This window comes from Chelonia mydas, chromosome 1 (genome assembly GCF_015237465.2).
Source record: "Chelonia mydas isolate rCheMyd1 chromosome 1, rCheMyd1.pri.v2, whole genome shotgun sequence".
In the NCBI taxonomy this organism is placed as follows: domain Eukaryota; kingdom Metazoa; phylum Chordata; order Testudines; family Cheloniidae; genus Chelonia; species Chelonia mydas.
The window spans coordinates 17963068-17989540 of record NC_057849.1 but is presented as its reverse complement, the minus strand read 5'-3'; the positions used below and the strand labels follow the sequence as shown (position 1 = coordinate 17989540).

The 26473-nt window shown below is 43.9% G+C and overlaps 1 protein-coding gene across 1 annotated transcript in view; it reads left to right on the top strand.

Moving 5' to 3' along the window:
• Positions 1-26473, top strand: part of TENM4 (teneurin transmembrane protein 4) — a 1747045-nt gene that overhangs the window by 1306137 nt on the left and 414435 nt on the right. Inside the window, exon 8 of the mRNA XM_043528206.1 lies at positions 11192-11461. Coding sequence (XP_043384141.1) covers positions 11192-11461 — 270 coding nt within the window. The remainder of the gene's footprint in view (positions 1-11191; positions 11462-26473) is intronic.

Below are 26473 nucleotides of genomic sequence, written 5' to 3'. Positions count from 1 at the left end.
TGGATGCCATCTCCACAACTTCACACATCTAATTTGTGTGTGAAACTATCACAATATTGCGTGCAAATCTGGTATTATATGCATGTGCCCGTAGTCATGCTCTTTGTTCTGCAGAGAACTTGCAAGGGGCATAACTAACTAAATCATACTTAGCAATTATATAGCGTCCTCGAAGCTAGGATCTCAAAACACTTCTCTGTCTCTAAATATCTATGAAGTTTACAGGCAAAAGAAAGACCTGTTAGGTTATTAAATCTGTTCTACAGGTAGCTATAGCTAAACTGAGTCAAAATGATGTTAAGTGACCTGCATAAGGTTACAGAGGCAGGAACAGATCCTAGGAGTCCAGACTCCTACTTGCCTTCTCTAACCATTAGAGCACACTGCACCTACAGATTTTGTCCTTCTTCTTTGCATGCTTGCTCATGTTCATTCCCTGTTAGGTGTGTGTGCACCGTTGCTGGAGAGTTTTCCCTCAGTGGTATCCATCGGGCTGGCTCTAGCGCCCTTTGGTGCTGCACACTTATGCACCAGTATAAGGGGTGTTGCCGACCTTGCACCTTCTCAGTTCCTTCTTATCACGTATCAAGGTTCCTTCCCCACTCTGAACTCTAGGGTACCGATATGGGGACCTGCATGAAAGACCCCCTAAGATTATTCTTACCAGCTGCAGTTAAAACTTCCCCAAGGTACAAACTTTGCCTTGTCCTTGAATCCTATGCTTCCACCAACAAGCATTTTAAACAAAGAACAGGAAAAGAGCCCACTTGGAGACGTCTTCCCCCAAAATATCCCCGCAAGGCCGATACCCCCTTTCTTGGGGAAGGCTTGATAAAAATCCTCACCAATTTGTACAGGTGAACACAGACCCAAACCCTTGGATCTTAAGAACAATGAAAAAGCAATCAGGTTCTTAAAAGAAGAATTTTAATTAAAGAAAAGGTAAAAGAATCACCTCTGTAAAATCAGGATGGTAAACACCTTACAGGGTAATCAGATTCGAAACAGAGAGAATCTCTCTAGGCAAAACCTTAAGTTACAAAAAGACACAAAAGCAGGAATATACGTTCCGTCCAGCAGAGCTTATTTTACCAGCCATTAAACAAAAGGAAATCTAATGCACGTCTAGCTAGATTACTTATTAACTTAACAGGAGTTGTGAGGCTGCACTCCTGATCTGTTCCCGGCAAAAGCATCACACAGACAGACAAACCCTTTGTTCCCCCTCTCCAGATTTGAAAGTATCTTGTCCCCTCATTGGTCATTTTGGGTCAGGTGCCAGCGAGGTTATCTTAGCTTCTTAACCCTTTACAGGTGAAAGGGTTTTGCCTCTGGCCAGGAGGGATTTTATAGCACTGTATACAGAAAGGTGGTTACTCTTCCCTTTATATTTGGACGTGGACACCGCCCATGATGATTGCTGGAGCAACAACTCTTGCTTCAGCAAGGCTTTTTTCAGTGGTTTCTTCTCTGTATCCAAGTTTATTAGTCTTAGTTTAATTGAAGTGTAAATATTGTAAATAATACTAGTATAGATAGTTAGAACCCCTCCTTTATCATTGAGGGACTCCCTTTGCCCCTTGGACCAGGCATACTCCCCCCACACACAGTCCCCGGGCTTCAAACCTTGTGCCTCCTGTGGCACTGCAGTTGTCTGAAGTGTCTGGGAGCGCTGTCAGCTTTGTCAGGACTTTAAGCCTCATACAAAGAAAGACTGAGAGGCTCGACTGAGGGTTATCCTAATGGAAGATGCTCTTAGACCGGATTCAAAGCCAAGCCGCTCAGATTCGGCATCAAGCACTTTGATCTCAGTGCAAAGTGCTCTTCCGACACCGCGCATATCCCGGCACCATTCTCTATGTCCGGTACTGAGAAGAAACATAAAAAGAGGGCACTCACTGGTGCCGAAGAAAGGCAAGCAAGGGGAAAGCAGTAGAGTGCAACCCGTGTTGGGCCACTCCTCCACCCCCAATCCCATGGTGGCACCATCAACTTCTCCCAGAATGTTGAGTCCAGTGCAGGACCCCCCGCCAATGCCAGAAAGTCATTGTGGCACCAGCAGAATCACAGTGCCTTCAACCCTGGAAACCTCTGCAGTGGCCAGGGACTTATTATTGCTCCCAGTACCACCGACTCCGATGAGACAACTGTTGGCTCCAACCAGCACGAGCAGGAGAGAGCATGGTGCTCCAAGTTCCTTCACCGCAACTGGACCTTCAGTACCTTCCAGGGGCAAGCCCCCCTGTTTTCTTCTAGAAGATCGTCCCCAGTCCAGCACCTCTACCCGGACCCTTGACAATAATCGTCGGAAGTCAGGGATACCGCTCCCCTGTGGTCACCTCAGGAAGATTCTTCATCTGAGTCCAAGGTGGAGCTCTACATTCATCCAAAGAAGACTGGTAGCCATCTTACATGCCACCGGACCCTGGTGCGGGTCCCCCCACCAGTACCTGGTGGACAGTGACCTATGCAATGGCCATTCTGGAATCCGTTCTCCTGGTACTGGGCTCATCTTCTCAGCAGTCATACTTGGTTGCTTCCGAGAGGAGGGCCTCTGCACCACTCCACTTGGCACTGGACTTTGACTCCAGAACCGAACCTGGTACCAATACACAGGACATGAACCCCATGGGGGTAGTTGAGGCTGAAGAAGAGGAAGAAGCCCCTTCTCCAGTGCAGACCTCTTCCTCTCCTGGCCTCCATCATCCCCTCCCTGGATCCAGGGGACTGGTATGCTGCCCTCCACTTGATGGATGCTTACTTTCACTTTTCCATCTTCCTTGGCCACAGAAGATTCCTCAGGTTCATAGTAAACCAGACTCATTACCAGTTCATCATTCTCCCTTTCAGCCTATCTGCAGCCCCCAGGTTTTTACTAAATGCATAGCGCTGGTAGCAACCTTTATCTTAAGGCGAGGCATTCAAATCTACCTGTACCTCAACAACTGGCTGATCAAGAGATGCTCAGAGGCCCAAGTAAAGAACAGCATCAGGTCCAAGCCACCTTCCAAGCCCTGAGCCTGTTGATAAACGAACAAAAGTCAACTCTCATTCAGTACAGAGAATAGAGTTTATTGGGGCAGTGCTCGACTTGACCCAGGTCAGAGTCTTCCTTCCAGAGGCTCGATTCCAGACAATGTCGAACCTGATATCCAAGACCATGGTCCACCCAGTCACAACAGCCCGGGTTTTCCTCAAGTTCCTGGGACACATGGCCGCGTGCACTTACATGGTCTGGCATTCAAGGCCACCATCTCAGGCCCCTGCAGATGTGGTTAGCTTCAGTGTACTCACCAAAAGGACACCACTTGGACTCAGTACTTGCTGTTCCAGCCCCAATCCTTGCCTCCCTCAACTGGTGGAAGGACCCCCAGTCGGCAGTGGTGGGCGTTCCCTTTGTCACCCCCCAGCAGTCAGTGTCCCTAGTGTTGGATGCTTCACTTCTAGGTTGGGGAGCCCACCTTGATTGCCTCAGAACACAGGGCCTATGGTCCCAGGAAGAGCTTTCCTTGCATATAAACATCAGGGAGATCAGTTCTGTCAGCTTAGCTTGCCAAGTGTTTCTTCCCCAGTTCACAGGCAAAGTAGTGTAAGCACTGACAGACAAAATCAACAAGCAGGGAGGAGTGTGCTCCTCTGCCCTGTGTCATGAGGCCATCTGTCTAGAGGATTTCTGCATGAAGCACTATATCCACCTCGAGGCTTCTCATCTTCTGGGAGCCCAGAACACCCTGGCAGATCACCTCAGCAGATCTTTCTTCTTTCAGCACAAGTGCTCCTTTCTCCCAGAGGTCACCAGGTTCATCTTCTGAAGGTGGGGCTCTCCCCAAGTAGATCTGTTTGCGACCAAGCAGAAAAGGAAATGCCAACAGTTTTGCTGACTGCATAGGCACAAGCTGGGCTCCCTTTCAGATGTCATCCTGCTTCCATGGTCAGTACTCCTATTCTATGCATTTCCTCCAGTTCCTCTGGTACACAAGGTCCTTCTAAAAATCAAATGGGAGAAGGCAAGAGTTATGCCGTTCGTCATGCCGCTAGATTTATCAGTAGCACCCTCGGTACTGCTCCTACACTGCCCGGAACCGCTCTTGGAAGATCACGGCCATTTACTCCACCCAAACCTCAGCTCCCTTCACCTGACCACATGGAAGCTCCATTGCTGAACCCAGAGGAACAAGCCTGTTTACAGCAAGTTCAACAGGTCTTGCTGAGTAGTAAGAAACTGTCCACTAGGGCTATCTACCTCGCCAAATGGAAGCTTTCTCAATATCGTCGTCCCAACAAAGCCTTTCTCTGACTCGATCTTCCCTTCAGTCTATTCTGGACTACTTGTTCCACCTAAAACAACAAGGTCTGGCCCTCACATCTATCAAGGTGCATCTAGCAGCAGTTTTGGCCTTCCACCCACCAGAGGGTGGTAGGTCAGTTTTCTCTCATGAGATGACAATCCACTTTCTTAAGGGGTTAGAGAGACTTTGCCCTCAGGTTCGCAAACTGATTCCCCCGTGGGATTTGAACTTGATCCTATCCAAACTCACAGGCTCTCCCTTTGAGCCGCTGGCATTGTGTCTTCTGCTCTTTTTCTCCTGCAAGGTTGCGTTCCTGATAGCAATTACCTCAGCCAGAAGCGTCCCTGACCTCAGGGCACTTACATCAGAACCCTTGTACATGGTGTTCTTCAAGGACAAGATTAAACTGTGCCCCCCTCTGCCCTTCCTGCCAAAATGGTCTTGCACTTCCATGGCAACCAAGCCACTTTCTTGCCAGTCTTCTTCATGAAGCCACACCAGAATTCAGAAGAGCGGCGACTTCACTCATCGGATGTTAGGCATGCCCTCGCCTTCTACATCGAGAGGACTAAATCGTTTTGCAGATCCACACAACTCTTTGTGTCAATAGCAGAGAGGATAAAAGGCCTACTGGATAACCTCCTGTAATCAAGCATGCTACGAGCAGACAAATGTTCCACTATCTGCCATCTTGACCACTCATTCCACAAGAGCTCAAGTCTCTTCAGCAGCATTTCTGGCCCAGGTCGTCGGTGCATATCTTCTCATCCCACTACGCCATTACCCAGCAGACGCGAGATGACACCAGGTTGGGGCAAGGAATGTTGCAGTACTCATGTCCATGAACTCTGAGTCCACCTAACGTGGAATGGACATGACCAAGCGCTCAAAGAAGAAAAAACAGTTACTGACCTTCCGTAACTGTTGTTCTTCGAGATGTCTATTCCACAACCCACCCTCCTACCGATCGGTCAGAGTTATCCTGCAAGAAGGAACTGAGAGGGTGCAGGGCCGGCAGCATGCTTGTACTAGTACATAAGCGCATGGCACCAGAGGGCACTAGAGTGGGCCTGATGGACACCACCAAGGGAAAAATCTCCGGCAATGGTTCACACAGCATATACACACCTCACGTGGTATGGACATGAATCACGCATCTCGAAGAACAATATTTACGGAAGGTCAGTAACCGATTTTTTTTATAAATAATTTTCTTTCTTTACCTCTGTGCTTGAAATTTCCTATCTCCTTAGCTCTATGATTGGCCTAGCTAATTATAAAAATTAGCCCATAGATTTTATGGCCGGATTTTCAGTTGGTTAAATCAGTGTAATTCTGTTGACTTTGGTGAAGCTTCACTGATTTACTCTAGCTGAAGACATCGCTCTGTTAGCTTGTGACATTTTTGCTTGATACAAATAAGGCAAAGTGATTTTTTTCTAGAGCTGGATGTGGAGGCAGAGAGGAGGGAAACATTTCAAACTGACCAAATAAATTCAGTAAATAAACTACTCAACATTTAAATGGTTTTACCCAGAGTGAGTGTGCCAAGAAAGCAAACAGCGCAAGTCAGCATAGCAAAAAATAGACCAGACCTGAATAAAAAAGTTTTAGATATTCATTATCTTCCTTTTATTGACTTGAGTTCTCCCAGTTTAAAAGGCTATACTGAGCATAGAATATGAAAATCGATGTGACTCATGCTGTTTTTTGCAAATAAATTTGATTTTCAGTTAATTGTAGCAGTCATTTTTCATAATTTATGAGTTGCTGTTGCTGGAGAGCATCAATCAAGCTGCTCATTGATGTGTTTGAGGTTGTTGAGTGTGGATTGTTACAGGAGGGAGGGGGACTTGTGATCATTGATAAGTGGATTAAAATCTGCAATGTGGGGGCAAAAAAAAAAAGGGCTCAACTGTCTGGTGAGCCGTAGAGTGTAGGCCTAATCCTTACTCTGGGGTCTGGACCAAAGGCAGAGCTGGTGGGGTGGAGAGGGGAGATGCAGTTACATCTGTTATATCAGTCAATTCAAGTCCACTTGCTGTTGAGGCTGTGGAACGGGAGTGCATGTTCTCCGGTATGATAGCACAGCAGTGGTATCTGGAATAATTTATCACAGGCTTGTTCTGTGCTCTCTGAGCTGGCTCCCAAGGTTTGGTGGCACATATGAGCCACGAGTATCCCTGCCTGTCAACTCTGTCAGAAAGCTTAATCTATTTTAGTTAATTACTTAGGTGTGAAGTTCACAAACAGTTTATGTACTCTGACCATTCCAGACCATAGTGCCTCAACCAGCTGAACCATAGTTAGTTTCTTCTCACACTGAAAGGTATTTTCTCTGCTTTTATTTGGAGCTGGTGTCAAGTTTGTTGGTCTATCACTCTGTCTCCTTCTGTGCACCCTCCTTCCTTCCCTCTTTCCACTGGGAGCTCCATAGCTAACTGAATTAAGCAGGTGTTTCCCTATTAAGAGAAAAAACAAAATGCCAGCTGCCTGTGTTAGTGGATCATTCGCTGTACAGAGGTTATTGCAGGAGAGAGTACCTGCTAGAAGGGGTCTTTTGTTGGGCTAGCTCAGCAGTAACCCACAAAAGCCAGAATACAGCTTAGAACAGTGCTGTTAGTTGTGTTGGCCAGTTTTGCAACATCAACAAATGGAAACTTGAGGGAAATCACAAGCTTTAACATGGCTTTATAGTAGGGATGGGAGCAAAACTCAGCCCTGGATCCAAAGTCAAGGTCCAGAGTGGTATTTGGTATCTCTCTAATGAGCAGAACCAAATGCACCTGAACATAATGTTTCACAGTCCAGCCCGAGACACAGCTGTCTCTAGGTTAATGTGTTCAAATTCAAATCATCGGAGAAACAAATAGGAGCTGAGAACTCCCGTCTGAACAGGGATCTGCAACCTGAGTTTAGATACGGGGTTTTGGTCTTAGCCCCTTTTGACAATAAAAAATAATGAGACAGGTTTTTCTGCCCCAATAAAATTTGGTGGCTGTAATAATTAGAACCATCTTAGATTTATTACAGAACTTCTGATAGTGCTTTTCTAAGTTAGTGTACAAACTATGTCCAGAGAGAGTTTGAAGTCATCAAAGGTACATTACACTGCAGAAAACCCAAACAAACCTGGCAACAAGGCCCAAAGCCTGGGTCAACTGACTTGGGCTCACGGGACTTGCACTACAGGGCTAAAAAGAGCAGTGTAGATGTTTCTGTTTGGGCTCTGAAACTTGGCAAAGCGGGCGTGTCTCAAAGCCTGGGCTTCAGCCTGAGCAGGGATGTCTACACTATTTTTAGCTCTGTAACATGAGCCCCGCGAGCCCAAGTCAGACAATCTGGGCTGTGAGACTCACCGTTGCAGGGTTGTTGAGGGTTGTTTTTTTGGAGTGTAGACATTGTGATGCTGGCAGATCAGGTGCCAGCTCATGCCAGAGCCGCAGGCCAATTGTCTTGTGTATTAGTATAGATCAAAGTGATTGTCAAAGGTATGCGAATGTATTTGGTGTTAAAGCTTCATGGAAACGAGTGGAATGGTACTTGCATTGTTTTCAATTGTCTGTATCCCATTATAATGTAGTAGCAAACATTTACATTGTGTGTACCCCTGTAACTAAATAACCCATCCAATGAGAAAGAAGCCTGGTGGAATGCAAATGAAGAACTTTAACAGAAAAGTGCTAATTTCAAAGGAAGTGATCATTGTGTGTGTTGATCGGCGGTCAAAGACTAAAAATGCATTCCCCGCTCCATCATCAAAAGAAAAGCCCACGTGGGTAGTGACACTGTCAGCTTGTTTTCTGTGAGAAGAAGCGATAAGTTTGGATTTAAGGAAAGGTCCTGCATCTCCGGACTGTATGGACTCTTACAGAGGAGTGTACCAGAAGCAAAGCAGTGATCCCCAGAGACAATCTGGGTAAACTGAATAGATGTTTTGGGAAACTGAATGTTTATTACATCGCTGCCACCATTTGGAATTACAAACAGTGACTCACCTGTGCATGTTTTTTACCTGCTTTAACCTCTCAATAACCCTCATTCTTTTTTCATAGCTAATAAACCTTTAGTTAGTGTATTATAGAATTGGCTGTCAGTTTTGTCTTTGGTGTAAGATCCAGAGTACCAGCTGATCCGGGGTAAGTGGCTGGTCTCTTGGGACTGGGAACAACCTGATGTGTTGTGATTTTTTTGTTTAAGTGACCATTATCACAAAATTCAGTTTGTCTGGGTGGCAAGATAGGCTGGAGTGTCTAAGGGGACTGGCCGTGACTCCATGGTAAGACTGATATAATGATCCAAGAGTTCACATTTGTCACTGGCTTGGTGAAATCTAATTATAGAACACACCACGAGCTTGCGGTATTTGCCCTGTTTTCTGACAGTCTGCCATGAGGTAGATGCTCACAGTCGTGAGCCACTCCAGAGAGCGTGACACACGTATCCCAAGAGTTCAGCTAAGCAGAGAGGTCAAGATTGGCCTCCACAAGAATCACTTTGCCTACAACTGAAGTCTAACCACCTCTGAGGTGAAACATGGTAGCTGTATAACAGTGCATAGCAACAGGATGTGAGGACTGCCATATCCAAGTGAAAATACAAGGGAAGTTAATTAGGCAGAATATAATTACCCAAGTTGGAGTTTGGCCAAGACACTGGGTCTAATGCCCCCTACTGGTCCAAAACATTCCTTTAATCCATCAAATTGTGGCATACTGTAGAGCAAAGGCAGGGGTGCATTATGTCAGGTAAATGCACAGTGCAGATAAGGCCATTCACAGGATGCCAAAGTCTTTTAAAGTCTTTGAATGCTGAAAAAAGAGAATGTAAATTAATAAAAAAATGTGGATTAGAATGGAGCCAGTAATTGCTCCACTAATTGCTCTCCCCAGCTTTTCAGCACAACTTTCTGAACAGAGTGCTAATAACTGAATCCCCATTCACATTGCCTGGGACTGATTATGAAGCTCTGCAGGTAACTAGACATGAACTCAGGAGTCATTTTCAGGTTATATTTTTAGCCAGCAAAACAATTGCATCTATTTGCAGCCCAATAACCTCTGCTGTGATTCTGTCAGAGTGAATAAACTAAGCTGGGTTGAGAGTGGTTAGCATTCAGAGGTGAGACCTCCGAAGGAAACATAGGTCCCACAAGATGTGGTTTCAATGATTCAAGGGGTGGCACACTCACCTCTGAGTCAGCGCTGAATCAATGCTCCAGGAATATTTGACAGTGTTGGATCAGTGGATATGGAAAATAAAATCCTAACCATTGCTGATCAGTAAATGTCCCATGTTACTTCTCCCAAGAGCAGGTGTGTTCTGGTCAAAATCTGTTTGGAGTGATTATATTCTCTTAACCGCCCTCTTCCCCCCTTTCCCCCCCTTTACTTTTAAACTGGATAAATTCAGTTGAGGCACTATTGTCTACTACTCAAAGGCAGAGGACAAAGAGGCAGGAATTTTATCACTATGTCGCCTTGGGAAAGTCATCTAACCTGTCTGTTATTATACTTATGTGTAAAATGGGATAATAATACTCAGCTATCTCTCAAGGGTTAACTTAACTGATATTTGTAAAGTACATGGTAAGGCACTGTATAAATGCTGGGTAGGATTTTTCTGTAGTTCTGCTGTGTGCTGCTAAGCAGTTGTTGTGCTTTGTGTTTGGCTACTTCACTCATTTGCTGGCTTGCTCACTGGGGATGAGGTTTCCTGATGCATGAGGATGTGAGCACTATTTATTTATACCTTTGCAATACTTTGTACTACTACGGTGAACATTGTTCCCATTTTGCAGATGGGAAAACTGAGGCACAGAGAGTTTAAGTAACTTGTCTGATGTCACACTGGAAGGGTGTAATACAGCCAGGAAGCAAACCACATCTTCCAATTCCCAGTCTTGTGCTTTAACCACAAGACCATTAACATTTTCCAGCTCTTCTTGGGGAAAGATGGACTAGTTGCCATTTATTTTTAAAAGTAAATGACAAAACCAGCTATTTACAGGTGAGTTAGTAAAGATTCCAAGAAACTGAAGATGAAAGAAATCAGTTACAAGAAATGCCAGAACCACAAGAAAGAGTATGAAAAATAGCTGGTGTGTTTGTTATCATAACTATTCAAAGTAAATTACAGGCGAGATGGTGGAGACGTGTGTTTTGTTCACTAGCACTGAAAATCCACTGTTCATTATACTGCGGTGTACAGAGTAATATGTTAGGGCCAATAACAGGTGTCTCATCACTTCTTGAGTGACACTGCTCATAGTTAATATCTTCACGGTGTTTTTCATACACATAGTACTGTTCAAACGCCTCACTGAATCCTCACAATATCTGAAGTGGGAGGCAAGGCATATCATCACCATTCTTCAAATGGTAAAGCTGGGGTAGAAGAGGGAAGGCCCTCATTTTCAAAAGTGGCCACTTTGGGTGCATTAATTGCTGGCTGGCTGACTTGAGACACCTCGGGCCTGGTTTTCAATGGGAGTTGCAGGTGCTCACCACCTCTGACAATCAAGACCAAAGTGCCTCAGCTCACACATCCTACATTAGAAGCAAGATGTGAACATTGGGGCCTAAGTTGCTTGCCGAAGGCCACGCAGCAAGTCACTGTCAGGTAAGGGATTAGAACTCAGGAGTTGCTGTCTCCTGGTCTTGTGCTGAGAGCACTCGACTATAGAATCATAGAAAAGTAGGGCTGGAAGGGACCTCAGTAGCTCATCTAGTCTAGACCCTTGGGCTGAGGCAGGACTAAGTATTAGCTAGACAATCCCTGATGGGTTTGTATAACCTGTTCTTACGAACCTATACCATTTGCTTATCCACTAATCATTGAAATGCTGGACAGAAGAAATATTCCGATTTGATTAAAAACCACAATTCCGTGTTCTCTCCTAGGAGCCAACTTCTCTTTGCGAGAGCTGGGCCTCGACGACGCCATGCCCACACACGGGACTTTATACAGGACTGATATAGGGCTGCCTCACTGCGGCTACTCCATCAGTGCTGGCTCAGATGCTGACACTGAGGCAGATGCCGTCCTGTCGCCAGAGCACCCGGTGAGGCTCTGGGGACGCAATACCAAGTCAGGCCGCAGCTCCTGTCTCTCAAGCCGAGCCAACTCCAACCTCACGCTCACCGATACGGAACACGAAAACACTGAAACTGGTAAGTGACAACTCCAGATAGGCCTTCACAAACGCCACTCTTCATTGTCCAATTTTAATCTGCCTTGATTTTTGATCCGGCCAGGAGAAGGGAGGAAAATGCTCTTAATCATCCCAGGGTGTGGTCTTTTGCTCTGCCGTGCAAAATATTCATTAATGAACTGCTAGAGAGGCTCCTACTTATTCATCACAGAACTGGAGATCAGTAAGTGGCTGTGTAATACCCTATCTGCTCTTCATAGGAGCGTTTCAGACATAAAGCTTTGAAATCTCCCTTCCCTCCATGTTTATCTCTTGTGCAGATTTCTGGGCCAATAGTTTTCCTCCCTTCCTGTCTGGTTCCTTGACAGTAGCTGGTTTATGGAAATAGGCTGGCTGCTCTCTGATGGAAGCAACTGTGAAATATTTTTAGAGACCTTTCCTTTGTGGGAACTCAAAGCTGAAGGTCATGAATTTTTTTTTTTTAATCTTTGTAGCCTTCTCTCCCAAACTGCAGAGACTCCTGTAGGCTTGGCTGGTGTAGGAGCCTTTTGGTCAGCAGTTCTGCTAGTCCATGTGGGAAGGAGAGAGAATTTTTATAGAATTGTGGTTTGACCCCAGTGTTCACACAGCCCTGTGCCTTTGCACCTTTAATTTAATTGCTGCGACTTAATATAGCTGCTGTCTGCTAGCCCCTCTGGAGCTTGGACTCAGCAAAGAAGGCTGACATGAAGTGACTGCATTGTTTGTTCTCTTTATGCTTCTTGATTCAAGTATTGTAGTGACAAATTACGATGATTTTTACTTGGGAAGCCATGACAGGGTAAGACGAACGCCACCCACATGATTTTCTGTTTAATTCCAACAGAATTACAGCTGAGGCCTATTAAGGTTTTGTTAAGTGATAATGATACAGGTTAGACAAGGCTCAAAAATAACAACCCTCTGTTAATGGGATAAAGGAACGGTTTGATAAGTTTTTTTATTATCTTTACAGTACTTTTTTACTCCTTAAGTGCTGCATTCTCAGCAGGGTCACACCCATTAGGGCAGGCAAGCTTTTGCAATGGAGTGGCAAAACCAGCAGTTTTAGTTCCAGCCTTGGGCTGTGTTGTCTAGTGTTTTGCTAAGTGACCTGTGGAACTGTTGGGTGACTTATGGGATCTTGACTTTGGACAACCTGTTAGGTCTTTTTTCATAAACCAAACCAAACCCTTAAATCCCAATTCCATTCTCTTGTAGTCCGGTCCTTATACTGCGTCCCTCACCATGGTATCTGAGCAGTTGTAATCCTGTCCTTCAGCTTTCTCTTTTACTTATGCCCACTAAGAAAAGCAAACCACCGAGGTTTAGTGTTTTTCACAGAAAGGGGGGAGGAACTACATTAGCCTCCGAGAGTGTTTTTCAGCAAAACATCATTAAAAAATTGATCCAGGCTTCCATAATGTGGTCTCTATTGATGCAAATGCAACTTTGCACATCCAAACCACTTGCATGTGAAATTGTTACACGTTAGCACTGGTGCCCTAAATTGATAGGATTTACAGTCACATATGTCTATATACATATCTACCAGACCACTCCCATTACCGGGCTATCTGCAGGCCTAAAAGAACACAACTGAGTTATGTGCATTCCGTCACTTGTTTGTTCAAATAAAGTGGAACATTTTCACTTGTATCTCTAATGCTGCAGTTGCAGAGATGAAAGCCTGCTTGAGGCCACTTTAAAAGTTTGATCTAGAAAATATGAAGGTTGCTGGTTTTTCTTCTTTGGCAACTGGGCTTCTATATCCTAAACTATCAAGCAGGCTATTTTGAGAAACCCCAGATTTATGGGAGAAATGTTTCAGAGGACATGAGATGTATACAGCAACATAATGCAATGACTCAGTTTACAGGATACCTTTATTAGTCAATATTAATTGTTGACTGTATTGATAAAAACTATAGCCTTTAGCTGAACTCAGTATGGAGCTTTATGAGGCTGCCATGAATAGCAGGTTTTATGGGGTTCATTAAAACCAGTTTTTCCATTGCGGGTTAATGTCAGCAATTTTTATGTTCATTAATTATCCAAAATAAATATGCAATATTGATGTCTAATGTTTGTAAATCTCAAGCCTTCTGGGTAGGTTTATAGTTAGGCCATAATAGTGTCTTTGCAAAATGAAATATTTGATTCTTCACATTCAGAAGCAGGTTTGCACAAGTGCCAGTGGCCTTGAGGAAATGGCCTTGAGGAGAAGGCTTACTTTGGTTAGTAACTACCGCCAGAATCCATCCTCTTGGCCGGGGGAAGAGAGCTGCAATGGTGTTGGTTGTGTGATATGTGTATAATAGTCACAAAACCACCTGCGCAGGCAACAGGCATGAAAACCATGAGATGCCGTGACTCCGGTGGTTCCAGTCTTTTCAGGCAGGCGACTGCATTTGCTAGACTAAGTGCTTATCTTTGCTGCAAAGTTAACTCAGGTTATAACTTGGCTGTTGCCTCGAACTCGAGACCCGTCCATGCACAAAACCCTTAGCTCAAGTGGTGGTTCTTTTAACTTGGCTGGCCTGTCAGGCGTATAGGCTACAGCTTGAGGTAGAGGCACTTGCTAAGTACTAACATGATCAGTTTGTGCTGTTAACCCATTCATCAGTGCAGCTCTAGTGTTATTTTATAGTGCGGCTGCTCTCACTGGAGAGGAATTAACTACTACAGGGTAGAGAACGTGAGTTATCTCTGCTGTGAAGACCTAGCCTAAGGCTTTGGCTTTACAAGTCAGTAACTTCCTTATCCCTGTCTCCTGCAGCATCTCCCTAGCTTAGTGATGTACCAGCCTTTCCACTGCTGTCTGCCTCAATTCCATAGGATGTCCTGTAACTCCGTTGGTTTGAATCCAGGAGCTGGGCATCCTGTGAAAGACTAGGGTTTTGAGCAGTTCAAGCTCCCCTGCAGGTTCAAACACTCACAGTGTAGGTGTGGGCAGTGTTGGCGTACCACGGGTCACCCCAGAGGATCGATCTTGAGTTCATCAGTCAGGTCAGTACGAGAGCTGTAGTGGAATCTGTGGCCCCGATCCAAAAAGGCACTAATACAGCTCATTGTTAATGTTAAACGTGTGACTAGTCCCAATCCTGGATCGGGGCATATGAGATGAAGGGACACTGTTTTGCTAGGTAGCAATGGAAAAAGCGTGAAGTGTCTGTATGGATTCCCTTCCCGCTAGGTGGAAACCACTTCCTGGGGATAGAGTTTACTGTTCTCTACAGCGCATTCTGAGCAGGATTACGCTACAACTGGCTGATAACATTTTAAAAGAGGTCTATGTGAAAGGGGAATTCCATCCTATTTTAAAAGCAACAGACATTTTTTTCAGCTTCTGGCTGTTGAAAAGAAGTCCAGATAAATAAATATGGTGTTTGTTTGTTTTTTTAACTATTAGGATTTAGTTTTGGCTCTGTGTTATTCTGTGGCAAGGTACGCACGTGGTTAAACATGAGATAGAGAGAGTGCGAGAGAGCTCTTCTTCATTAGCAGTACTAGTCAGCACTGATTAATGTCATACATGTGCAAAGTGGAGCTGATGTTTCTCTCTGTGATCATCTCCTCTGGGGAACAGTGTGGGCGCAGCATCAGGAGGCCAGAAGGAGCTCACAGGCAGGATGAGTAACATCAGATGACTCAGAATGGTTCAACATCGCCAGATACTGTACAGAATCAACTGCTCAATTATGATATAGTCTACAAAGGAATTATTATGTGCTGGGGAAGAGGTACAGTGTAATTATTTTGTCTGTCTGACTTGGAGAATGGCACAAATAAAAATCTTAGATTCAGTCACCCTTGAACTTGGAAGGATTTCAGATCCAGATCCATAATTTGTGTCCTGGACCCATGGCTACGTAATTGTGCTTTATTGCAGAAACCCATGCACGAAACCAGTGTGATTTTTTTTTCCTCTTTAAAAAACTGCATATGAATTATTTGTTCACCAAAGGGGCCAGAATAACACCATTGGAGCTCAAAGTCCTAAATTTAACCAGGGAATGGATCCAGTATGATCAGTGTAGTGCAGCATTCATCTTACACCACCCCTTTAGAGTGCCAGTTCTGTTCAGGAAGTGTAGTTGAATCTCAACATTCATTTAGCTTTTGGCTCCACTAGTGAAATTGCTGATTAGTGCCAAATGTGGTGATGGTGGTTCTAGTGATATGGACACTTACTCTTTGGTGACAAGATTAAAAACACTGATTCATTCCACGCAGACGTTCCAATACCTTTTCGATAGAAATTCATTTTCTTTCAGTCATTACTCTGTTGGGTTGCATTTAAATAAACTTTGCGAAGCTCTCATGAAAATTGGCCAGGCAAGGAGCAATTCTGCTCTCCCAGCCTCACTAGGATGATGATGGTGAAAAAACAAATGATATTTTGCTTTCCCATCAAAACAGATGGCTCACTCTGTTTGAATATGTGAGTAAAATTTTGCAAAACTGAGTTTTACTGGAAACTGGGAGGTGAAAAGTTTAGATATCCCCATTATCAGTTCCTTGAGCCATCCAGTGCCCTAACCTGTACTCGTTTAATTAATCCAAGAGATTGCTTGGCAAAGTAGGAATCAGTATAGTTTTTGCTAGTGAGAAAGGCGGACAAATGCAGGGGGAAACATCACTGACAAAAAAGTTAAAGACTAGCCTTTGAATTGAAAGAAAATAATGACATTGTGTATGACTCCTTGGTATTTAAATAAGACTCATAACTACATCATTTATTTAGTCATTAGGGGTCTGTTCCAATGTCCACTGAAGTCAGTGAGAAGACTCCTATTGACTTCAATGGGCTTTGAATCGGGTCCTAGATAATTTGGAGATATCTAAAGTGTTTTTGGGCAACAGCCAGAATGCCAGCTTGGGGAAAATTCCAGTATCTTTGGTTCAATATGCTACACAGCCGTATTTACCACCACCAGGTTTCCTGTACATGTTTCTGTTCCTTTATGAGATCAGAAAGTTGTCATGATGATCAAACCACACACATCAAAATCTCATCTGCTTTTTGCAAACATTTTCTCTTTAGAGCTACATTACAACAGCTAAGGCAACCGATGTCAAATTGTGCTTATTTCTGTGGGTTTTTCTCATTCCTTGCAGTGGTCTGTTATCCATCCATCTGATGTAGTCCATAAATACCAGCAATGGCTATATCCTTGATCCACACCTTCTAAATCATTCTGAATCTCTGAGGGGGGATAGGTTTTTTTCAGATTTTGCGTGTGTGTCCATTTCCTTGTTTCCCAAATCGTGTTGACTCAGTTCACTGGCCCAAAATACAATTCAGTACATTAGTATAATTAGCAGCATCAGAATTACTGTGTAATCTTAGTATTACAAATTATTTCTTAATACCCTTGTTGATTATCAGTGGTGACTTTTCTTTTTATTACCAAGTTTTGCTGACTAATTTCCTTTTAGGCTTCATACACTCTGTTGTTAATCTATTACTCTGATTGTAGCATCATCATCGTTTTTTCAGAATTAAATAATGCATTCTAAAGTACTTTCAGTAAATGAGTGCGTGCGTCAGATATGTTTACTCTCATTTTCAAATGGCATAGGCAAAAATGTGATACTCAGAGTAGGAAGATTTCTGAAAGATCTAAAAAAATCTTTCTTCAAAACAAAAATGCCCTATAGTTTCTCATAATTTTCCTATACCTTTTGAGTAGATAGACACAAGAATAAATCAGAATTATGTAGGCAAGATTAGAGGCTTGCTGGCTGTCATTCATCCCTTGGTTCACCTAGCAATGACGTTATATTAACTAGACATCTCAGCTCGAAATTAAAACTGGCCAAAAGCCAGATACAAGATAAATTGCATAGGGTAGCAGGGAACATAGGAGAATTGGAGAAACAAATGGCCTGATCCAAAACTCATTGAAACCACTGGGAGTCACTGACTTCAGTGAGATTTGGACCAAGTACAAAGGATCCTTCTCCTACATCCTCTGATACTAGCCCAGGAAATAAAGATTTCAAGAGCAGTTACCAATTCTAATAGTCTATTGGGACTACCTACATATTGCAGTCTATAATACCCCCCTTGTGGTCCATGAAGCTGTTCTCAGTCATGGAGGCCCAGATGATGACCATGAATAGGGGAGATGCTGCCATTCTCTCAATCCTTGTGGCTGCTGATACTCTCATAAAGTGCACTCTGTCTTGAAGGAGACTTTAATTACATAAGCCTCCCAAATGCCATCTTATCCACTGGAAAATGGTTCCTTTAAAGGCTGTCACGCCCTCTCTGTTATTTTTGATCCAACTTTGTAGTTGCTGAAGTCATGTAAGGTAAATTCCTCATGCGTCCTTTGTGCCACTCTCATGTTTTCGTTTTTTCTTCCCCTTTCTCAGTATTGGAGTCTAGGCACAAGATAGGAGGACAGTAGATACCTCTTGAAAGATGGAAATGTGTGGAACTGTCTTAGTCTAATGATATGGAATAGTCTTTAACACAGCTTTATCTTGGAAGGATACTAAATTGGTTGGGTCAGAGACAGCAGAGCTATAACTAGAGCTGGTCGGGAATTTTGTGGCAAAATTTTTCATCAGAAAAAGACTTTGTTGAAACTGAATCTTTTTGTAGGAAAGGGTTGGCTTAATAAATTTGTCAACTCAAAAAAAAATCAAAAAAGGTTTTGAAAAAGGATTTCAGCATTTTCAAAAGAAAATGTTCTGTTTTTCCAGTTTGAAACAATTTTTCATTTTTAAATTTAAGCAAATTATTTTTAAAATGGTCAAAACTGAAACAAAACATTTTGAAATTATCTAAATCAAACATTTTGATTGACATAAGCTGCATTTTTTTCAGAAATTTGCTTCATGAAAATTTTCATGATTTAATGCAGTAATAGGATTTTGATGTTTTTGTCCTGGATTCAGAATGAGAATTTTTTTTTTAAATCTGAAAAAATGTCATGGGACAGGAAAACCATTTCCTACTTAACTATTATCTCTCTTTACATTCAACCAAAAAGCTGTCCACTAAGTGAAAAAAAACCCTTTAAAATCAGGAAACATTTGGATCTCTCTCTCTCTCTCGCTTTCCATTGCTGAATTAAGGACTGGGAGGCCAAAGCCCATTGAGGTCAATTTCATTGGGCTTTGAATCATATCCTACATTCAGATCAGAAGAAGCCAAAGAGTCTTGCAATTGTAGTATCTGATCAACTAGTTTCCAGAAAAAAACGACTCTGAATGTGTCCCAATGGGAAAATTGTCTCACACTAACCTGTATATTGCTTATTGCTTCATTCTCTGCCTTTAAGGAACTAAGCCAACATGCCATAAGGATAGGCTGCATGACAGAGGATGGTTTGTTGGTTTCACATTATTTATTACTATTATTATTACTCTGAAACCAGTGAAAAAAATAAAATCCTCCAAACTCAGTAATAAGTCATGGATGCTGACACAGGAGGACGTATAGAAACCAAATATAAAACAGTATATTTATATAAAATAATTATATTGAGTAATATTGCTGGCAACCTGCCAACTATTCTATATGTAAAACTGAGTATAATGAGTTTTGATACCATTTCCCTGTGCCTTAAATAACTTTCTTCTCTGGGTTCCAATGCACTTGAGGGAATACGGAGAGGTACCAATACAAACATGCTGAGGAGTATTTTAATATCCTGCTGGCATGTCTGACCTCTGAGAAGGAAGAACCTGTCATTGTGAAAGGGTAGATCAGGGCCCGTATCCATTGCCAGCTGGTCCCTCCACTGGAGACTGAAGTCTTCTGTTTATCCAAAATGCAGGCAGCAAACCATAGGCTTCCCCACTCTCTCCTCACATCAAGCCTCAAACCTGGGCTGAAGGATCACATCTAGTCATAAGATAGCAGCTCTGACTGCATGGCCCATTCATGGGCCTGGCACTTCTATTAGGATGCCATTCTTGGTGGTGGTTTTGCCACTGAGGACTGAAATAGGAATAATTAGTATTGTTATTTATGTCGCAGTAATGGCCACAATGTGCTAGTGGCTATGCAAACATAGGAAGGTACAACCTCTGCCGTGAGAGCTTGTGATCTAAAAACCCATCACAGAGGCTGTGCATTAGCCGTTAGATCATAATGACACTGACTCCAATCCATAGTGCTGGTCAAAAACACAAGACTAGTAATACTGTGAAGTTTTACGTGTTTACTGTAGTCATATAGACATTAGTCATATTTTGTAAGGCAATGCTTGGTCACTACTGACATGGACTAGTTTTGAAAGGCTCTATTGCCAATCCCCTCTATTAAAAAAGCCATCGAGTCCTCCCAGTAGAGAGTTTCTAAAAACAGCTTCAAGTGTGTTGAGAATCAGGGCCTGCAGCAGAGCCAAGCTCTGGACAACCTAACAAGCACAACTGGCCTGTAGTAGGATGCCTAATTGTCTACACCGCCTGATTGGCTGGAAGAATCAGTGGACCTGTTCTTACGCCCAGCAGTAGCAGCAGTTCAGTGGCTGCTCCAAGCGTTTGCCCAGGGCTGAGATAGCTCCTCCCTTGCCTCACTCCAGATAACTCGGTTCTGACTCTCCCCTCCAATTCCTGACCTCTGACTGTTGGCTCTCGCTCCTGGCCTCTGACTCTGGTTCTGACCATGGGCTCTGATTCCTGGCTATGGAGGCCTGCTGTAACCACTAGGCATGACCGCCCACATCTCGGTCACTGACAAAACGTGGCTTAGGCAACATATATCTGTTTATCATTAGCACTAAGTAAGAAGGGAAGTGTAGACGTTATATGTTGTTTGTGTGACAGGAAGGAAGGATAGTTTTGTGGTTAAGGCACTGGACTGGGACTCGGGAGATTGGGGTTTAGTTATTGGTTCTGCTACAGATGTCCTGTGTGAGCTTAGCCAACTCACTTAGGCCTGGGTGCACAAAAGAAATTAGATGCCTAAGTTCCTGTCCCTGCGATGCCCCAAACCCCTGCTGAACCCTGTAGGTGCCTAAACTCACTCAGTGCCTACATTTTTGCAGTAAAAGTTCCCTCAGCACCTATGTTTCTGCCACTGAGCTTGCACACTGCTGCCTCCCTCTAGGTGTCTGGGTGTCTATCTCCCACCTGAGCCCCAGAGTGATTCACAAACCAGGAAAGATAGGCCACCTCAGGAATGCGCAGGGCCCCTGAGGGGAGGTCACACAAAACAGCTGGAGAGGAGGAAGAGGAGAACAACCTCCCTCACAACTTTTAGCCGAGTGATTAGGGTACTCACCTGGGATGGGCGCAGCTTGTGTTAATCTAACTATGTCTCTGCTCTCTGCTGGGTGTCCTGCTGCCGCCCGGGTCCTGGTTCCCCACTCCCTGCCAGGAGCATGGCAGTTGACTGGACTCTGGGCATGCATCTCCCCGCCAGAGACGAGAAGCCCCGGGTGGCTGCCGCCTCGCTCCCGGCGGGAAACAGAGGGTGAGAAGCCCCAGGGATACCTGGGCTCCTGGCGGGGAGCTGCGCAATACTGAGAGCCCTGGCTCTCAGCCCCCCACACTGCCCCTCTTCCATCAGTGGAAGTGCTCCTGGTGAAGATGCGCAGCTCCCACAGAGGGAGGTAGTGTGGCCATCAGCCTGCGGTGGCTGTAAGTCGGCCTAACATAGGTCGACTTAAGATTGTAGTATACACATGGCCTGAGTCTCTCCTGTTGAAGATGTTACACTGTGAATAAATAACCAGAGTCATTTGATTTGTGGACAGGATCCTGCATCTTCCCCATCCTAGGTAAGTGCTCTAATCACCAGGCTATAGAGTCATTCTTATGCTGGGTCTTGTTGTCTCTCTAGCCCAGCACTCCGAACCTTCCAGGATCTGTATATAAATCTGTACTGTAGGTATGGTGAAGGCTTTTACACCAGGAACTTTAACCCAGGTTTCACACTGTTTTGGGTGGAGACTCACATTTCTGTCTCCGGACCAGAGATTGTCCAGGCTGTACAATTCCCTGCCTACACTGTGCTATTCCCAGCAAGGCTGCCTAAACAAGCCAGCATATGTGTTTTGCTTTCTCTTTGAAGGCTATAAACAGTATAATTTTCAGCAGTTACAAGTTATCACAGAGCTCTTTCTAAGCAAGCACATTTATTTTTATGTTGAAAGCATTGCAGTGAACATTAAACAATTATGTAAGAATCTACATGCATGCTAATAAGTTTACCAGAGATCACCCTCCTCCCCAACTCTTAACAAGGGCTCTGATAGGAATCAGTCCTTCAAACACCACAAAGGGGTTTTTGTGTTACAAGTTCATAACAGCCTTAACTCAGAGCTAGCATACCCGTGAATCAGTTAGTTTTTCCTTTTATACCACTTGGACCTTTGATTGTGAGACTCTGGGAACAGGTTATCAGCAGACAATGGTCCCTTCCTCACGGCTTAGCTTCAGAAAGCTGGGTTTTTGCATCACCGGAGATGGAGAATTTGCATTCACCTCCCCCTTGAGAGGTTACATACAGTCCCAGCCCACAATAACACATAAACCATTCATTTAATACAATGAACCCCAATGCTACTTAGACTTAATTCAATAAGTCTCCCCAGGATATGGCAGGAAATCGCCCTGTCACAGTCTCTATGCTGATGACTCACACATCTGCCTTTCATCCACACCTGTCCATTTCTGTCCAAACTAAAATCTCAGGCTCTCTCTCTGAATCTCTCTGTGGCTGTCTAGCTGTCAGCTCAAGCTCAGCTTGGCGAAAACAGAGCTCCTAATTGTCCTCCCTGCCAAGGACTCCCCACTCCCTCGTTTCTTGATTACTGTAGACAACATCACCTCCCAGCCAGACACTTGCTCCCATCAACCAGGCATCAGCTTTGACTTGGATCTCTTTCTGCATCCTCACATCCGGGCTTTGTGTAAATGTTGCCAATTCTTATTCTTTCTTTTTCATCCTCACGGCTAAGACTCTTGTCCAAGCTCTCATCATTCTGCGGCCTGATTACTGCAACATCCTTCTCTCTGGCCTTAACAAAGGCAGTCTGGCCCTTCTTATGTCCATTCACAATGCTGCTGCAAAGATTATTCTCCGAGCCCGTCACTGTGGCCATGTCACCCCTGATTGTGAATCCCTCCACTGGCTTTGCATCAAGTTGCTCGTATTCACTTTTAGCGCCCTTTACAGTTAGTCCCCACCCTACCTGTCATATCTCATTTGCTATCGAGTTGTTGGTGCTCACTTCGATTAGCCCATGGGGCCAGCCTCCTCTGTCCATTTGTTACGTTTTCAAACAGACACCTTCATGCTTTCTTATGGCTAGGAGGTACTCCTCATGAATATCTACAGAGCTATCTCATTATCCACCTTTAATTCCCTCCTCTAAACTCTCCTTTGCCGTGATGAATACAAAAAAACTTAACAATAGTTAGGCTGTTAAATATGCAGAGACCACGGCCTATCATGCTGACCAATATTGTCTCATTGTTTCCGTGTACTCCCCCGTCTGTCTCTCTCCATTTGTTGTCTCTTGTCTTATAGTTAGAATGAAAGTCTCCTGGAGCAAGAATCATTTTTGTGTTCTGTGTTTGTACAGCACCTAGCACAGCGGGGTCCTGATCCTTAACTAGAGCGCCCAAGCACTTTGGTAATATGAACAAATAAATAATAATGCACTTTGAGATCATCTTGGATGAAACATGTTACATAAACATAAGCCATTAGTATTATTAATGCTTGAGAAAGCAAAGTGTTTTTTCTATAGTTGGTTCTAATCCATCTAACCACTTAATAAGTTCTACAGGATCTGTGGACTCCCTTAAGGACGAGATGTTCTTATTTCTCAGATGGTTTGTTTGATTCTATGCTAAGAGAACTACTGTGTAATGGGTAGAAGAACTATATGTAGGAGGGAATTGGTATCATTACTAAACAGACCTTTTAAGACACCTAAAGCAGGGACTTGATTGTTAGAGCAGTGATTCTGCCTCTGAATTTAACACCACCTCTAAACATCTTCATCCCCTGTATTGAATTTCAAGGTTAGCATTCTGAGGGCCAAGTGATGGCTGCTCCTGAATGAGTGCGCTAGGTGAAGGAGAGGTAGCAGGGAGCATCCCCGAAGACATCCCCAGTGGTACTGCCTGTTTTCCGTGAGTCTTAGTAAACAAAACATCTAAGCAGACTGGGGCTGTGGGTAGGGGGGAGTCAACAGTGCCAGAACCAGCATAGGACTGTTAGGCTTTTGGGACAGGTGGGACCTCCTGGTGCTCCTCATGGGGTGGGGCACCTGCATGTTCTCCCCCACTCTGTGTTGTGCCTTATAGGCACAATCTAGCCCCAAATGGTGCTCCCCTTGACGCAGCAAACACACAGGACAATTTGGAGGTGTGCTCTGATGGAGCATCCTTTTATTGCTGTGGAAAACATCTGTTCTGTGACTTTGAAAGCTTCATCCAGTTTCCTTACACAGTTTACAATTATTAACACTCATTGCATGTTCAAAATCCTTTTTGAAAAAACATCAGCCCCATTTCCTACTTCCCTGCTCCACCTGTCTTTCTTCCCAAGGAACCACTCAGGTGGCAAACCATCCTTTTCCTTTATTCCTATCAGTGTCTCTGGTCAAAGTTGGCCACCCATGTTCTTATTTTCTTCACTGTGCTATAGTCAGCAAACAGATTTGTTTCTCTAGATAGCGAACAATAGCATCTGCAAGCCAACTCATTTCCCTTCCAAAGTTCTTGGAGGGCAGTACTGGGGCAGAGTGGGAAAGAAAACACTTGTCAAGTGTTAGAGGAATAAAGAGAACTCTTTTTTTCTCTACTATTATTATTGGGAAGGTTCTCTTAGCCTCCCTGCCTCCTTCGGGACTAGTAACGTATTGAAAAGATCTTTCATGCAGACAGATAACAAACACACTGAAGAGCTGCATCAGAAAGGAAAAAAATACTTATCCAGTAATGATGTTTGTCACAATCCCCCCGACTTTCCCCATCCTCCAAAGGAAGTTCTCTCTCACATAGAGCCAAATCGTAATGCTCCTTATTCTGGCAAACTTCTGTAGAGCAGATTGACTGAGAGCTAGCTTGAATGGTGGAAGTTTTACCTCTGATATGGTGTGAATGACCATCTAGGCTAGCTCCATTTCGTTTCTTCAGGTAGGGACTGATCGGTAAGATCCCACTCCTCAGACACTAGGTCCCTTCCTCTCAAAAAATTGTTGTCTTATCTTGTCTGACGACTGAACAGAATCATCTCAGTTGGTGCCACAAGTGAGGGGAAGAGTCAGGCTCATAGTGGACTGAACTATCTGGCAGAGTGAATTCAGCGTTTCACCCTACCAAGGTAGGAAAACTGACTTGCATGGTATTATGTGTGGCTCTCAAGATTTTGATCCAGTCTGTTTTGTGCAGACATCACAGCAACAGTGTTGTAATTCAAGGATTTACCCCTAACCCAGCTGTCTCTGTCCAAACTTGTTTCTCCCTCCAATGCTGTGTAGTTTGCTTTGTACCAGTTGGCTGCCACTTCCTCCGCAAGAGATGGATAAACTCAGTGCTTAATTTGTGCCAGGACTGAGCCCCAGGACCTCTAGGCTCGGCAGTTCATAGTCCCAGCACTTCTTGGCTTGCTGCATCAGTTATGAGTGTAAGAAAAAAAAATTACTTCAGCCCCAGCACCTAACTGATTAAGCCCCAGCACCTTTTTTATTACAAATTAATAGCTCTTGAGATCCTGTGAGATGAATGGCCTTCACGTCTTAACAGTGCTTTTCTGTCTCTAATATCTATGATGACTACGCCTTACAAAGCTCCTGTGAGATAGGTAGGTGCAAATGAGCTGAGTGTGTGTGTGTGAATGAACAGCTACACACACAAAAATGTCCAGTTGTGCATGCAACTCTCCTGTCTGCAGTTGCAGTCATGGTAATTATGCCTACTTAATTTTGAAAATTGTGCCCATCAGTGGCTTGCCCAAAGTCACACATTCAGTCAGGGGCAAAATCTGGGACTAGAGACATCTCAGGAGATCTGACATCTAGTCCCCTACTCTATCCACAGGCTTTGAGATGCTGAGTGAGATCCTCCACGGATGTGTATTGGCATAGCTCCATTGACTTCAGCTGGGCTATTGGACTATTGGCACTCCTCTGATTTATGCTAGCTGAGGCTCTGGCCCTCTAAATTCACATGAATCAAAAGAAGGCATTTTTCTGGTGGGCATTAAATCTGATTTATTAAAGTCCGTGAAAAGGTACCTGTATAGCAATTGCCTTTTTCTGCGTTACAAAAAGAAATTGCACTCTAAGGTAACTCTGTTAATAAAAAACAAAGCCAGCGCTGCTGGTGCTTGAGGCACAAAGCAAAACAACAGTCTCATACAAGATGTCCACTTGGTAAAATACTTCACCTAATGTCTCATGAAACGATGATTGAAATGTCAGGGTCAGTTGGGTTTAAGATGCTGAAAGACTTTTGTCAACATGGTGGGAACAACATGCAGGTTTTAGGGAGAAATTCACAGAACAAATCAAATGGTTGATTTAAAAAGAAATTCTCCAGTCAGTTCTGGAGATCCATACTCCGGAGGATCATAGTTCAGTTTTCACTGTCCCACTGTTTGGATTATGTAGTAAATGTCAGAGTGCAGGAACTGAAGAGAAGGGGCTGGAATATAATGGAGAAATCCAAAGCAGGAAATTATCTTTTAAAAAGTGTCTCCCATTCATAAAGGAGAGAGAATATTTGTGCTGACATGCACATAGATATATGCTTTCTTTAGAGAGGGTGGGTAGTTCATTAGCCTCTAAAAATGACCCCCACCTAATCATATCTTTTATTTAAAAAATAAAGTAACACCTCACACCTGTTAATCTGTATTAAAATACTGCAAGAGCGCTATTTTATAAGATGGTCCATTTGTTTTCATGTATATATAATTGCACAGGTCACACACTCAGTGCACTAAAGTATTTCACTCTTGGGATATGTCTGCACAGCAGCTAGACACCTGCAGCTGGCCCAGGGGGCTGGCGTTGCAGGGCTGTTGCAT